Source organism: Lagopus leucura, unplaced genomic scaffold (assembly GCF_019238085.1).
Source record: "Lagopus leucura isolate 7727_CA_CO unplaced genomic scaffold, USGS_WTPT01 Super-Scaffold_73, whole genome shotgun sequence".
Taxonomy (NCBI): Eukaryota; Metazoa; Chordata; class Aves; order Galliformes; family Phasianidae; genus Lagopus; species Lagopus leucura.
The window spans coordinates 58373836-58389314 of NW_024962252.1; the positions used below are offsets into that span (position 1 = coordinate 58373836).

The 15479-nt window shown below is 42.4% G+C and overlaps 2 protein-coding genes across 2 annotated transcripts in view; both read left to right on the forward strand.

Annotated features, from left to right (window-relative positions):
* IGF2R (insulin like growth factor 2 receptor) overlaps positions 1-2499 on the forward strand; it is a 59536-nt gene extending 57037 nt beyond the window's left edge. The window contains exon 49 of the mRNA XM_042874693.1: positions 227-2499. Coding sequence (XP_042730627.1) covers positions 227-631 — 405 coding nt within the window. The 3' untranslated portion in view covers positions 632-2499. The remainder of the gene's footprint in view (positions 1-226) is intronic.
* Positions 2500-3515: 1016 nt separating this feature from the next.
* On the forward strand, positions 3516-14850 carry LOC122193760 (solute carrier family 22 member 2-like). Its single transcript, XM_042894636.1, has 11 exons — positions 3516-4003; positions 5944-6047; positions 7090-7244; positions 8854-9022; positions 9950-10064; positions 10497-10603; positions 10713-10927; positions 11717-11825; positions 12836-12948; positions 14115-14214; positions 14714-14850. Exons 1-11 carry the CDS (start codon positions 3593-3595, stop codon positions 14778-14780), a joined length of 1665 nt encoding a protein of 554 aa, XP_042750570.1. The 5' UTR covers positions 3516-3592; the 3' UTR covers positions 14781-14850.
* The last annotated feature ends 629 nt before the right edge of the window (positions 14851-15479 follow it).

The window sequence follows — 15479 nt, forward strand, 5'->3', positions numbered from 1 at the left end:
AGAATTGAGGAAATGAACAGTCCATAAATAACCAAATGTGTAAATCTGCAGGAAGAGATGGTATATTTCAGATATGGTGAAAAGCAATAGTAATACCATGCATGAATATGCTGTTATATCTAAATTAAACTCAAGGTTATGTGGGGTGGGTTTCATATCTGGGGGGATCAGTATGTGAAAACATATGGAGTGGTATACTAAGTCTTGTATTTTTTTTTTCTTTTAGATAAACAGTGAAGAAGAAGCTAATGAGAATGAAACGGAGTGGCTTATGGAGGAAATTGCAGCACCAAATCAAAGAACAGTAAAAGGAGTACAGGAGAATGGTCACGTTACTACCAAGTCTGTTACATCTGATGCTCTTACATCTCTCCATGTGGATGACCTGGACAGTGAGGATGAAGTGTTAACCATCCCAGATGTAAAGATTCAGACAGGAAGACGACTAGACAAAAGCAAGCACCCACAAAAGAAGCTACCAAGCTTTGCCAGTGATGACAAAGCTTACTTGCTGAATGGGGGAAAGGAAAGGAAAGCAAAAGCCAAGCCTGGCCAACAGCAGAAGGCACAGAACTCTACAAATTCAGTATCATTTCATGATGATAGTGATGAGGACTTGTTGAATGTTTAATAACCCCTCTTGTGCCTAATCAAATATATATGGAGAGATTATATATACAAATGGGACAAAAACTTTCAACCAAATATGAGGACTTCAGCCTGAAAGATTTTTCTGAATTTTGCCTTTAACAAGAAACCATTGAAAAGGGAAGGAGAGAAAGATGTCTTGGTTGTTGTTTACAATGATCTGTTCAGTAATGACTGGATTTGTAGCATCCGGTAGGCTGAGTTATGTTGACTCTCTCTAGCCAGGACAACTTTTTTAAGCTTCAGCAGAGATATGAAATACTTGCTTAAAAAAAGAAACCTTTCAAAGGTCAAGATTAAAGGTGAATTAGGCCCCTGGCTCCTGAGATTCAAATTACCTAGATGACTACTAGCATTTTAACTCCTTGTATTTATTGGTCCTCACTACTCAGGTTTGCTTATAGCAACGTGTTCTTCCTGCCGGCAGGGTATTATTCTATGGGTTCACCCTTCAGTGGGTTCATCCATTGTAAGATGAGGAAAAATATAACTTCTCTGTGTTGGGATAATTTGATGTAAATTTTAGAACTGGTCTAATTTATCCTGTAAATTTGAATATACATTCTAATTTAAACAGATCATTGGTTCAAAGGTAATGAAAGGTACGATTCTGTATAGCTTTAGCCTGAGATGACTGCTGTTCTTTGCATGATGTTTTCTTGGTACTAGTCATACGACTGACTTCATCAGTGTTTGCCTAAGCAGCTGACAAGCATCCAAAGACTTTTTTTTCCTCTAGATTATGAGTGGATTAGAGTGACTACAGAGAATCAATGTTCAGAACCATAGAAGCAGAATTCCTAGAACACAACCTGATACAGCCCAGTTTGTCATCATGAAAGAAAACCTCAACGGCTAGAGGAGCCCCAATCAGTACAATGCCTCTCTGTCATTCATTATGAAAAAAATATTGGGCTACTGTTTCTGAAAGCCTAAGTTAAGACTCTTAAACAGAGTTCCTGGCCGTGGTCATTGATTTGCAGTGTTGCTGGCAATGAATGGAAGTCAGATTTCCTCTAGCAGTTTTGCTCTTCTCCAGGTGTTTGTTTAATTTATGGGCAATATTAAGGCTTCAAAAAATTCTACAATTGTATTTTTTAGAATTTTTTGAAACTCTTCATTGTTTATTTTGGCAGGCTTATTCAGTTTCAACAATGGTTTCTTTTTATAAAAACTCCATTTTGAATCAAAATAGTGTAATATAAAGTATTTAGCAATTTCAATAAAAGATATGACGTGGGTATTCCAAATCCCACATCTCAAGTCTGGAATCTTTCTTATGCTAGTTTAATGCTGCTCATCAGCTTGCTGATTTATGTTCTTCTCTGTTGGCATAGCTAATAATCCCATCACTCAAAATGAGAAATGAAGTTTTATCAAAGATCAGAATGTGTTTGTATGTATGTGTGTGTATATATAGGTAAGTCTCACTACTCTGGCTTTCTCAGACTGATATTTTTCTTCCTGCACTGTTACCAGAGAAGTCTCTATAAGAGTTAATCTAAAGCTTCATCTTATCATTGTTAAAACAGAAGTAGTCTTTTTCATAGTTAGCATTAAGTTAATCTGGGGGTATGAGAGGCTTGACAATGTGTTTTTAATGCTGTCAGTTATCATTGTAGGTGTTGCCTCAATATGCGTTGAAGAATGTTGCTTCTCCCCAAATACTCAAGGTTTGAGTTGTTTGATTTGTAAACTGCTGCATGAAATGGCTTAGTATAACACTAAATAGTTGCTTTATTTTGACTGTGCATAATAAAGCTTATACAGAACGGATACTGCTCAGATAAGCATCCTCAGGTGAAGTATAACAGTAAGACTTTCTTAGTAATAAATAGCTGACAGCACTGACTGAGGTGTTTGGTATTGGGACTTTTGCTTGCTATCTAAGCACTGTAGGTAGACCAACTGTTACGCTCATTGATAGATGAGTGACTTGTTTCACCAAGCTGTTTTTCCAGCAGAATATGCTGTTCAGACATAAGGAAGGAAGGGCTATGAAAATACTGGGGACCAGAGGAGTACAAACAAGTCTTAGGTGCTAATGGCTGTGTGTTAGATGGCAACAGTGCTGCTCCTTCAGAAGGAGGCCTCTCACCTGCTGCTGCAGTGTTTTTAGGAACAGTCCAACAGCTTTCACCAACAGATTCCAACTTCACCCAATTTCCAGCAGGCTTTGATTTCTGTTTGCTTGGCCTCACTGTCTGCAGATGTACCTCCTGTCAGCATGGTGAGTGTTGCACACCTGTCCCTCTGTCTCCATGCCTGGAGCACAGCAGCTGGGGAGGTGACATCTGCCACAGGTTGGAAGTAGCTGTGGGCAATGTTGCGCTGGCCTTGGAATACTTCTTTAGGTGGCTGCGGGAGCAAAGGTCTGGTTACCTGGCTCCAGTGGATGAGCCTGAAGACAGGAAGAACTGTGTGCAAAGTGCTGATGCACAGAGCAGGTTTCATACTAGGCTGCGCATGCTCTTGGGGGCCAGTGGGCGGCTCCTGTGGGCCTAATGCACGATGGGAAGAACTGGAGCTTTTCCTACCCTTCTGCAAGAATGGATTTCTAACCATTGTATTAGGAGGAAGTCATCAACAAAGGTTAATTCAAACAGCTAATGTTTGAAAGTTAGTAATGGCTAACCAGCAAACAAACGGCGTCAACAACAAAAAAGAACACAGAACAGCCACAGCACTGTTTATTTATGTTTTGTGAGCGGTAAGGAACCATATGTGCGCTCAGTAGGGGTTAAATGCAAAATCTGCCTGGGTGAATTAAGGTCTGATTTCAAATGAAACCTTAAAAAATCTTGCAACATGTCGTTTAATAATTTATGGAGTTAATCTTGACTTTTGGTCAAATGTTTTGTTACTCAAATAGCTTTGCTGCCAACTGAACGTGTCAGTGTTGCAGACCAGAGTGATAAGGATTTGAGGTGGTTTTGATGCCAAAATGCCAACTCTGGATGACATTTTAGAGCACATTGGAGAATTTGACAGGTTCCAGAAACAAACCTTCTTCGCCCTGTGTTTGCTTTCTGCTGCCTTCACTCCAGTCTATGTGGGGGTCGTCTTCTTCGGGTTCACCCCCGAGCACCGCTGCTTCAGCCCTGGCGTGGCGGAGCTGAGCCAGCGCTGTGGCTGGAGCCTGGCGGAGCAGCTGAACCACACCGTTCCCGAGTGGGGCAGCCATGGGGCCGCCTACAGCAGCCGCTGCAGCAGGTATGAGGTGGACTGGAACGCAACGGCTGTCAGCTGCACCGACCCCCTTGGCAGCCTCGTGGGCAACCGGAGCTCTGTCCCACTTGGCCCCTGCCAAGATGGGTGGGTCTACGACTACCCCGGGACCTCCATAGTGACTGAGGTAAAAGCATGTCTGTCTTCTCTTGCGGTGTTTCTGATAAGCTGACGGGTGCTGGAGTTGGTTGATGTAGCCTAAGCTGTATTAGAGAGACAGGCACTTACCTGTAAGAGAGGATCTCCTCTCTTTGTGGACTTCGTCTGAATGCTCTGCAAATCCTCTTTGCTCTGTCCTGCTTTGAAGTATTGCACTGGTGTGCTCAGAAGGTATCTCCAGCTGAGCAGCAAATAAACTCTATGGTAGATAAAGTCCCTTTTAACAAAACTCCTGTCCCACACGAAATCCTATTGGCGGAAGTGTGTAAACAACCTGTGTAAGAAATCAAGAGCCTGCAATACTTCAACAGAAGTGGCTGATCTCAGCAGGTGCCTTTCAGAAACTGTGCGTGCTTTCTGTGATCCACGCTCAGATGTGAAAGTCTCGAGTTTGGTTTTTAGTTTTGGATATGACTGAATGATTGGGGGTGGGGGAAAGTGCCTCTCACGATTAAACAGCTTAGTTCAGGAATAAGCAGCAGAAAAACTAGTGACTTTTTTGCATTCTCAGAACATCTGAGAGTAAACAAAGATACTGAAGCTATTTAATCTACTTCAGGTTTTAAAGTATTTGGTATGATAAGAGTTATCAGGGATGAGAAATTTGATTTCATATTACATTTTTTGTGGGTAAAAGAACTGACTTGTGTGATCTCTCTTCATGGAACTTTCTAGCATGAATGCAAAGACAGGTCCATTTTGTGTTCAGGTGATGTCAGCATCTGTAGTCCTGTGGTACAGCATTTGCTCTAAGTCCATTTCTTGCCACAGAGGCTGTGTGACATCAAGATAAGGAGATAAGCCAACAGTTCTTTTCAGATTGATTCTACTGTTGGAAAGGACTTCCGAGATCATTCAATTCAACCACTCTCCTGCCACCAATATTTCCCTGCTGGACCACGTCCTTTAATAAAACATCTGAATGTTCCTTGAATGCTTCCAGGGATGGTGACTCTACCATCTCCCTGGGCAGCTCATGCCAGCGCATGACCACTCAATTTGAAAAGTTTTTCATAATTCCCACCTGAATCTCCTCTGGAGCAACGTGAGGCCATTTCCTTTAGTCCTATTGCTAGTTATGTGAGAGAAGAAGCCGATTCCCCACCTCACTGCAATCTCCCTTTATGTACTTGTAGAGAGCAATAAGGTCTCACTATCAGCATTCAAGCTCCAGAATCAATGGGGTCCCAGGCAGCCTGATCTAGTCAGTGGCAGCCCTGCTAATGGCAGGGAGTTGAGACTAGATGATCTTCAAGGTCCCCTCTAACCCAAACAATTCAATGATTCTAAGAAGTACTGCAACAAATGCATCCTTATTGCAAAGACCTGAGTGAGTGTGCTCTGGATGGCCCCACTGTCATCTCCTGAGATTGTCCAGTTCCAGATGGCTCTTGAGATAAGCTGGCACCAAAGAACTCAACCTGTGTGGATTTGAGCAGTGCTCTCAGACTAAAGCTGTTTCCCCTTTTCTCTGAAAGGTGGTGCAGGGCTAGGCCCTCGGGTCATTTTCTTCACCACAGGATATCTGATATGTCACATGCCTCTGTCTGCATTTTAGCAATGTATCTTGTTTTTGACTGTGACTGTTAAAGCTCCTTATGTACTGCCTGCTAGCCAAGCAAAAGAGAGAAGGTAGCACAAAGTAAAGCATGTCACTTTGCTCAAAAGTAAAAAATACAGGCAGAAGAAAAGCCTCGTTTGCCCTTACAGAGCGTCAGGAAGATGTTTATACTGCCCAAGAGCATGATCTCGTTTCTGGTCTTGGATACTTAGCGAGTATCCGGGGTGCCAATAAGATGAACATTGGCCCGGAAACATGTTTACATCTTCACATGAATCAAAGGAGTTGTGGGTGTGAGCAAGCTCCTGGTTCCACTGTTTTGGTTGTAACTGTGGTTGCTCCTTTAGTTTAACCTGGTGTGTGAAGACTCCTGGAAGCTGGACCTCTTTCAGTCATCTGTGAATGCTGGGTTCTTTATTGGCTCTGTCAACATTGGCTACATAGCAGACAGGTATGTGTGGAGTGACAGCAAAGCCCTCCGGCCTCCCTTATCAGTGTTCAGTGAGTGGGTGAACTTGAAGACAGAGAGAAATTGTGCAATGGGTATCGTTGCTGCTCCTTTCAAAATAAGGCCATCCACTGGCTGTTCAGTCATGGTCAGAAGAGAGTACTTTGCCTTAAAGTGAACAAACTGTCCCTGGTATTTTGTACAAATGTTACGGAGCAGAAAAGATTTGTGCAAGTCCTGCGGAGTCGGTGTGGATGACAGACCCAAACCTCCCTGCTGGGCCACGCTGGAGTCCTGGGGATGTTAACAAAGCTGGGAGGTGCTTGTTGGAGCCATTGCTTCATCTGCCATACTCAGTGTGGGTACAGCCTGGAAATATCTTTCCTTTTGAAAAACTTTGAAATAGTAGATGCAGAGGTTGCCAGACAGATATGGCTGGTTTGGAAATCAGTGAGTCCTGGCATCTTCAACATCCTGTATAGAGCCATCCTTTTTCAGGCAGCTGGGGCTGAAAAGAAACAAATGCTGATATTTGAAGGTATTTTTTCCCTCTCTTTTCCCTCCTGCCTGGAGATGGTTGGTAAAGCGGGCTCCAAGCATCTCCAGATGACAACCACAGCCCATCAACAGCAAGAGACGTACATAAGATTTTTTATTTTTTAAAGGATTAAGTTCCTAATATATAAATCTGCTACTCTGGTATGTGCAGCTGTGTCAGAATCATAAATTAATCTGTTCTTATTTTTCACCCTATTTTATTTAGTAGACAACTAAGTAATTGTTCTGAACTTGAAAGCAACACAGTCTAAACATATGTAAATATAGGTCTTTCATTGCTCTCTCATGTGGGAAGTTTTTCTTCCTCTGAGAAACTTCTAGGGAATTGAAAAGTAAAAGGAAATAAATGAGTGATGGACTAAAAGTCAGTGTGTACCTCTTCTATAGCAAAGTGGTTTATCTTTCTTCCTCAAAATGCACGTAGTTTGTATTTGTCTATGTTTTCATGACTATTGTTTTGCTTTACATTTAATATCTTCTAATCCAGGTTTGGCCGTAAGTTTTGCCTTTTAACCACAATTCTTGCAAATGTGGTCTGTGGGATCCTGCTGGTATTTGTGCCCAACTACCTGTGGATTGTGATCTTTCGCTTCTTGCAAGGGCTGGTCAGCAAGGGCTGCTGGACTGCAGGCTACATCCTTGGTGAGTTTAAACCTTCTTGCAGGAGTAAGATGGGCTGCAAAAGAGATGAAGGGGGGGGGGGGGAACCCACAAAACAAACACTATGAACTAAAGACCTCTTTAAAAAAAAAAAAAACACCTCCTAAAGTTTTTTAAAATCATATGAAAACCATCAAGAGTTTTTCTCCCTCTGACTACTTGGGATTCTTTTCTTCCAAATGGCAGTAGCCTTCAAAGATCAAGGGTTGGCATAGGAACTCTGTTACCTCAAGGCAGGCTTTTTGTTGTGGGTCAGTCCCCTGCTGCAGACTGTGCGCTCTCCTGTCAGTGCTGGCAGGGGAAAGACAGTGGCCCCAGGTTCAGCAGCAACTGCCCTGCTGCAGCCCAGTTGCAGACAGGGTGATGACAGAGGATATGAAAGAAGCAGGCAGAGGATAGGGAAAACTGTAAGCGTTGTGATACAAAGAGTACTAAAGGGCAAACAGAGGCTTTGCAGCCTAAAAATAACTGAGGAACAGCATGTACTTGCTGAGGAAAAGACAAGCTGTTTGGGTGTCTGTGCACTTGCATGAGTGAAGGCCAGCCATGGCACTGTGAAGTAATGGGAAGAGCCACATTGTGCTGGTGTTTCTCTCAGCATGTTGGCTGGCAGCTGCGTGGCAGCAGAGCCAGGGCCAGCTCAGGACCACCTTCTGGTGCATGGTGGAGCTGTGCGGGACTTCATTGGTTGCTCGTTGGTAGAGTTCAGACTCCTGTCAAAAAAAAAAAAAAAAAAAAGGCACAAAACTCCACCAAGAAATCACTGAAGAAATCACAATGAAATATATAAGTGCTGCCCAGTTGAGTTATATCTGGATTAGCATGGCAAGTGGCCCTACTGAAAGGCTCCAAGTGATCCAGTTAACTGTGATGATGGCAGAAATGTAAATGCTAATGCCCAAAACTCTCAATTACCTCTTGTTATTTCTAGATTTTCCTTGAAATCTCTTTGTGAGAGAGGCCATGTAGAATCAACTGCAAAGCCCATGTAAACTTGTCTACTGTCAGAGGGCTGTTACTGAGTGCTCAATGAAGAGTACAATGGCAGAGCAACTTCCTTATTCTGTTCTTCTGGGCTCATCTACCCTGCAGCTGCTTTTGACTCAGTTTTATGGAGCCTGAGGTGTGATAAAGAGATGTCTTTATCTATACTCATTCTCTGCCTGAGCAACATTAGTTAATCTGTCATCCCTAAACCAAGGAGCTCCTTGAGCTGCTAAATGACGACGTTCTGTTCTTTCTCTAATAAGTTTTCTTGAAATGATGCTACTGGATTCATAAATGAATTTTTACTTCAGCTCTGTGTTGGCAATACTTACCCTGTTAGGCCTACATGGTAACAGTGTGGTGCGAAACGCAGATAGATGATGAAGCCTTCAGGGTGGGGAAATCTGTATGTTATCCCATGGTATGAGCATTTTTGCATGCTTGGGTTGAGATACAGGCTGAAAATGTGCGCTTGGAAAAATAAAAAAAAAAATGCTTTTACTGGGTTGGAGATATAATGTGGGTTAGCGTTTGGTTTTGCAGCAAAATCTTTATGCATTTTGCACTGCATGGGGTTGGTGGAGCTGTCATTCTGTCTCTGCAGTGACGGAAGTTGTTGGCCCGCAGTACAGGAGGACGGTGGGGATCCTCTACCAGGCAGCCTTCTCAGTGGGGCTCCTGGTGTTTGATGCCATTGCATATGCAGTCCCTCACTGGCGGTGGCTGCAGCTCACTGTCACCTTACCCTGCTGCTTCTTAATGCTCTACTACTGGTAAGACTGTTTCTGTTGCCTTTGCCCATCAGCTTAAAAGCAGCATCTTTGCTCCCGAGATTTGATACTGAGAGAGATTTGGCACTGCTTTTTGGATGTGGATGCATGTTAATGTAAAGAGGAGGTACACAGCAATAAGGGGTGGAAAATAGGATCCCTCAGCAGCCAATGTTTCGTTGCATCTTAGCCTGTGCACCACACCCGTCTTCTGTTCTAAAAAAAAAAAAAAATCACTTTGAAAATGAAAGAGCAATCTAATAATGTATTAAATATTTCATAAACGAAAATAAATAGAGCCTACATTGAAAAATGGCAATTGAAAGCTTGTGAAAACATGTATACATTCGACAAGTTGGTTTACACATTCTTTTAAGCAACAAGGAAAAACAGCTGTTTGTGATCCAACCAAAAGGTGACACAAGTTTATTTGTACTTTGGATCTCTCCTACCTTATGAGTAATATTTTCCAAATTCTAAGTTATGAATTGTCTAGATGGGCTGAGTTGTTAGGATTAATAGAAGATTTTGTTTTGTTTTCCCTTCCCCTTTCTTGTGAATTGGTAAGCCAGCTTTAGCTTGTTCACTCTTCTGTCTTGTGAAGGCAAAGCTGAAGGATGGCTCCCTGTGAGGAGCCAGTTGGTGGTCAACAGGCTGAGGAAAATGCTGATGCTGCTTTAACTCAAAGCCCAGCCCCAGTTTCTCGTTAGTAACCTGATCTCTGACTAAAGCTATTGCTGCTGCTCTTCCCCTTTCAGCAGCAGGATGCTGTATTCTTCCTGAGGGAAGAAGAGAAAACAACAAATATGAAACAAACAACAAACTTATAACTGTCTTTAGTCAACCAAAATATTCTTTCCTCAGTCTAGTAGGTAGGAACACTGCATGCACGTTGCATTTTGGTATAACAGCATTAACTCGTGTTGTTAGGTGCCTTCCAGAGTCTCCCAGATGGCTGATATCTCAGGGAAAAACTGACAAAGCTAAGAAAATTGTCAATGATATAGCTAAAAAAAATCGGAAAAAGATGCCTTCCCATTTTGAGGTGAGCTTGGTATTTGCTTATACACATAAAAACAAGAGCCCTGCTAGTAACTTCTATCAGTTCCTTCCAGTGGAAGCTTATTGTACTTTGAATATTGGAAAGTCTGGTCTTGTGGTTAGAGAGGTAATGAGCACTATTGTACTGAGGGAGGTGAGACAGCATAAGTCTTATAGCTGTCTAAGCAAAAAACCCAGTATTTTCCTGCAGAAATAAGCTAGAGAATGCTAGAAGGGACCAATGTTAAGCCTTGGGGGAGTTTCAGGGAACTTTGCCCAGATATGGCCTTCTGCATGGGGAGATAGGATCAGTACTCCCTCTCCCCCAGGGGCTGCTGTTGTTGTGATTGGTCATAGTGCCTCAGACTGTATCTGCCAGTCCAAGGCTTGTAGTGAGTGCTCAGCTCCTACAAACACTCTGCTGGCTTTTCCATAGGATATTAAATTCGAAGATGAAGATAGTGGGAAGCAGAGTCCTTCACTCATTGACCTTGTCAGGACACCGCAGATGAGAAAAAACACATTCATTTTGATGTACAACTGGTAAGAAGATAATGTTGGTGAGTCATTTTGAAGCTCTGGGTATGAATGCTCTAGGAGGATAGAATGTGAGCTTCTGACTAACAAAGCTGGGACTTTCTTCTTTGCCTAGGTTCACAAGCTCCATCCTCTACCAGGGGCTCATCATGCACATGGGACTAATGGGTGGGAACATTTACCTGGATTTTCTCTATTCTGCTCTCGTTGAGTTTCCAGCTGCCTTCATCATTATCGTCACTATTGATCGTATTGGCCGTCGCTACCCATGGGCTACAGCAAACCTGGTGGTTGGGGCTGCCTGCCTTGCCACAGCCCTGATCCCTGAGGGTGAGTCAGCTGGGTGAGGCTTCCAGTCCCTGAACTTCCTCCTAGGATCAGCACCCGATTCTGTCTCCCTTCTTAAAGAGTTACAGCCCTGAAGGGCTGCAAATGCATGTCCACCAGTGGGTGCTGCCCTCCCAACTTTCAGTGGTGCTCCTTGCACTACAGAATCATAGAATATTCCAAGTTGGAAGGGACCCCCAAGGATCACAGAGTCCAAATCCTGGCTCCACACAGAAACACACAAAACTAAAACCATATGTATATCTGAGCACATTGTCCAAAAGCTTCTTGAACTCCAGCAGCTTGGAGCTGTAACCACTGTCCTGGGGAGTCTGTTCCATGCCCTGGTACTCCTGCTGAAGAACCTTTCCCTAACCTCCTACCTGACACTCCCCTGATGCAGCTCTTTCTGGTCCTGTTGCTGTAACGGAGAGCAGAGCTCAGTGTTGCACCTCTGCTCCCTCTACAAGGAGCTGCAGGGGCACCATGAGGCCTCCCCTTGGCCTCCTCTGCTCTGGGTTGAGCAAACCTAGGGACCTCAGCTGCTCCTCAGTGAAATAAACAGATTTTATAGCACTGCTAATAATAAATCTCAAAGCATCTGGGTCCCTTGTGTTGTGCCACAGCTCATGTGGTGTTGACTGTTTTCATTTCCTGATTCACACAAGAGAGTTCTTTAAAAAACATCACATGATAGGGGATCAGAGGTCTAGCTAAAATAGCAGTGGTATTAACCAATCCCTGCTAAATCACTGGGATAATTTAAATGTATTGAATGCATTTTACCTGCAGACCTACATTGGCTGAAATTAATTGCTGCTTGCCTTGGGCGAATGGGAATCACGATAGCTTTTGAAATGGTTTGCTTTGTAAACACTGAGTTATATCCAACGTACATCAGGTAAGTGTATCTTTCTGCTGTTGGACCAGCAAACAAATAGTTGAAGCCAATGTGTATTTTATGTTTTATGCTAAAATAAGTAATCCCCAAATACTTTCAAACATATATCATTATTGCCTAACGTTAAGTAGAGTGGAAGAAAAGTGCTGTAAAACATTGATTAATAAAGAAAACCAACGTGGTTCAAGCAGATGAAAATTCATGCAGATGAAATAAAGGGAAAAGTGGACAGAACCAGGGCAGGCAATGAATCTGAAGTCTTGCATACTGGTTAATTTGTATTTAATTTGAGTCAAAATTACATGCAAATGGATGTGTCCAGCGTGGTTGTTGCTATGGAGAATATGTGAACTTGAGCTCTTGACCTGAAGAATGGATTTGTTTTTTTCCTATTGGACTGTAGGGTGCATAGCTCAGAAGTAGTTATGTGCACTGCAGGTAACTGAAGCTTGGGAGTAAAGTTCTCAAAAATTCCTTCCCCTGAGTGACCATTGGCCACTGCATGCAGGGAAGGTGTCTGAACTGACCAGAGAATCTCAATCCTCCTTTCTTCACTGGATACTCTTAATCTCATTTCTATATCCACAATTAACATAGTAGAAGATAGTTGAACTTTTATTAATGGTACATACCAAACGAAAGCATTATTTGATGCCCCTTGTGCTAAGTCATTTAAGAGGTGAAGCTAATGGTTTTGCATAGTAAGTGCTTGGAGACTCCCCTCAGACACTGTGAGCCTGATTTTCTTCTATGTTTAACCTTGGGGAATTTCTTACACCTGTGATAATACAGGTGTACTATACTGCTGCTATTTGCTAAGCTTTTCATGCTTGCAGTACTTAAGTCTAAGTAACTCATGGATGTGCCCACCTTTGGAAAACTAGAGCTTTGCACACTATTTTGGTATTTTGTGGTTTGTGAAGCCACATGCTGTGTGCGAAGTCAGAGTTGTGCCCTGTCCTCTTCCATTTGCAGTGCTTGCTAATATGATCCCTTTCCTGTCAAACCAGGAACCTTGGTGTGATGGTCTGCTCTGCATTGTGTGATGTTGGTGGAATTGCTGTCCCATTCATCGTCTACAGGCTGGTGGAAATCTGGCATGAGTTGCCACTGATAGTCTTCAGTAAGTGCCACATTACTTCCTCACCAGGTGCTTCTGGGGCGCAGTAATGGGATCCAGATTTCAAAGAGAGGGAGAAACAGCTGGGACAGTAGCTCCAAATTCAGCAGGTGCATTTTCACATCTGTATGTGCTGTAACCTTCAGTTTGTAGCATCCTGGGACTTGCCTGTGCATTTGTACCTGCGATGTTGTAATTGTGTCATTATTGTTCCCTGTGTTTTAAAAGAAGCTGGAGATGAATACAGGCTGGATAGATGGTGAAATGCTGAGCAACGTTCCAACATTCTGATGAGATGAAATGGGTTTTGGTTTATTTTTGCTGTATTTAAATCTGATAAATTGTTGCTCTTCTATGAGGTGTGCTTCCTCAGTCCTGGAGACAAAGTCAGAATTTCCCCCTCCCCCCTCTTTTTTTTTAATGGAGTACAAGCATAGTTGTTATACTTCAGCTTTTCTAACACTGTTAACTGGCTCTTCTCCACCTGTTTGGAAAGAGATTAGTAAATAAATGCAAGATGAGCACTTGCAAACTAGTGACCTGAACTTTTCAGGTCAAGGTCTGTGTTCTCTGAATCTTTGGATCAGAAGAACATTGTTTCAAGAAAAATGTCTTGAATGGCAATATGCAGTTCTTAATTGACAGAACATTTGGGAGAGTGCTTAGCAGATTCAAAATATAGACATAAAACATGTATAAAGTGGGTAAATGAAACTATCAGTGAGCAAGTTAAACACATTGTGCGGGAATTAATGTTTGGTATGTATTTTCTAAAGCTCGTTATGTAAACAGCATCCATTTTCTGATTTGTGCTCAGGCTATCGAAAGGGTTTTTCCCTCTTTACAGATGTCAGTCCAGTCATCATTACCCCACCCAGCTCAGTGTGTAACTCACAACTGAACTTGACTCCTTGCTATTTCCGTGTAGCTGCCAGATCCTCCATAGATGGTGTGCTGGTCTTGCATATCAAGCCTTATGTGTTCATTTTCTTACAAAAAAAAAAAAAAAAAAACCAAAAAAACCCAAAACAAAACAAAAAACAACCCACAAAACAAACAAACAAAAAAAAACCCAACAAAATAAAATACCACTTGTAAGTCCTTTATGCCAGGCAGCAGAAAGTGATGTATATGCTAACAAGCTCTTTTTGCGTTTCTTTGATTTGAAGCTGTTCTTGGTTTGATTGCGGGTGGATTGGTGTTGTTTCTGCCTGAAACTAAGGGAAGAGTTTTGCCTGAGACTGTTGAAGATGTTGAAAACTTTCACAGGTGAGTTAGGCTGGCAGGTTTCACTTGAAATTTTACAAAACGTACAACAGAACTCCTTGGGGAAGCCCATTTGTTACTTTGCTGCCTCCTATGCTTCCAAGAAGTTTCTATAGCTGGCTCTTAGGCTCCATTCTAGGAGAGTTTGGACTCTGCTTTAGTGTTCATCTAGGCATTTGAAAACAAGCACCACAGATACTTTTACTGGTCTGTGAATAATTTGGCTGGTATCTTAAAAAGGCTGCAACCCTACTATAACTGTAATTTGTGCTTTAAGAAATTGGCTGATTTTTGTGGAACAAAGTGCAGTGTTAATAACAGCTACTTTATATGGTAAGTGAAGCATTGGTATCTCCTGAGGAGCCAGAGCAACCCTAGAGGACTTCAGAATTAACTGCTTGTTTTCTCTGGGGAAGAGGCAGAGCAAATGAAGAACCTGAAATCAGGTGCTAGCTGAATGCATTTCTTGCTGGTTGCTGCTCACATTTTGATGTTCTTGCAGGCGAAGCACTCCAAAGGACAAAAAGATCTATCTCCACGTCCAAGCATCAGAAGTAGCCTGTGATTGAAGAAGGCATAACTTTCTGGGCAGTCTGCTTTAGAGCACTACCGTAAAAAATAAAATTAGAATGAATACTCTCTTCTGTCTTGCTTCCCTTTGTTCATAGAATAACAGAACAACCCAAGCAAGAAGTAGCCTCTGGGAGATCATCAGGTCCAACCTTTTATTGGAAAAGGGAGCCTAGATGAAATTATCTAGCATGCTGCACAATTGCATCTTGAAAGTCTCCACGGATAAGAATACTATACTCCATCCTTCCCTTTTTTTTCTGTCTATCCTTTCATTTGAATGTTTGAGATTTTCTGATGTGATTGTCCCTGGTGCTGCATAGCTTGTTCCCTCTCTGTACTCTATAATAGAAATGTTTTAGGGCTGGAAAATTTTCACTCAAACTGTGTTGATCTCAACATGGGGCAGATTTTTAACTTGGGGATTGTGGAGTCCATTCCAAATGAACTTTATAAACCTCAGATTTATAAACAATCTGACTTAACTGTCTCGCATGGGTAGCGTAACATAACAGAGATGTGCCTCTGTAGAACTGAGATGAGAACAAACCTTATCTAATTTTATTACATAGGGCAGAGTTTCTGAGCTGAGGTTTGTCAAGTAGTCCTCTGCCTCAGGGAGCATTAGGTGCAAAGTTGGATCTGTTGGGACAGTTCAGCACCTTTCATGACTTGCAGCTGTTTCAGAATTGGGGTTT

Bases quoted from the DNA above. Each gene is read 5' to 3' on its own strand.
- LOC122193760 (XM_042894636.1), top strand. From the start codon at position 3,593: ATGCCAACTCTGGATGACATTTTAGAGCACATTGGAGAATTTGACAGG. The intron at 9,023-9,949 runs GTAAGACTGTTT...TCGTGTTGTTAG, and splicing joins TTCTTAATGCTCTACTACTG to GTGCCTTCCAGAGTCTCCCA. The intron at 10,065-10,496 runs GTGAGCTTGGTA...GCTTTTCCATAG, and splicing joins AGATGCCTTCCCATTTTGAG to GATATTAAATTCGAAGATGA.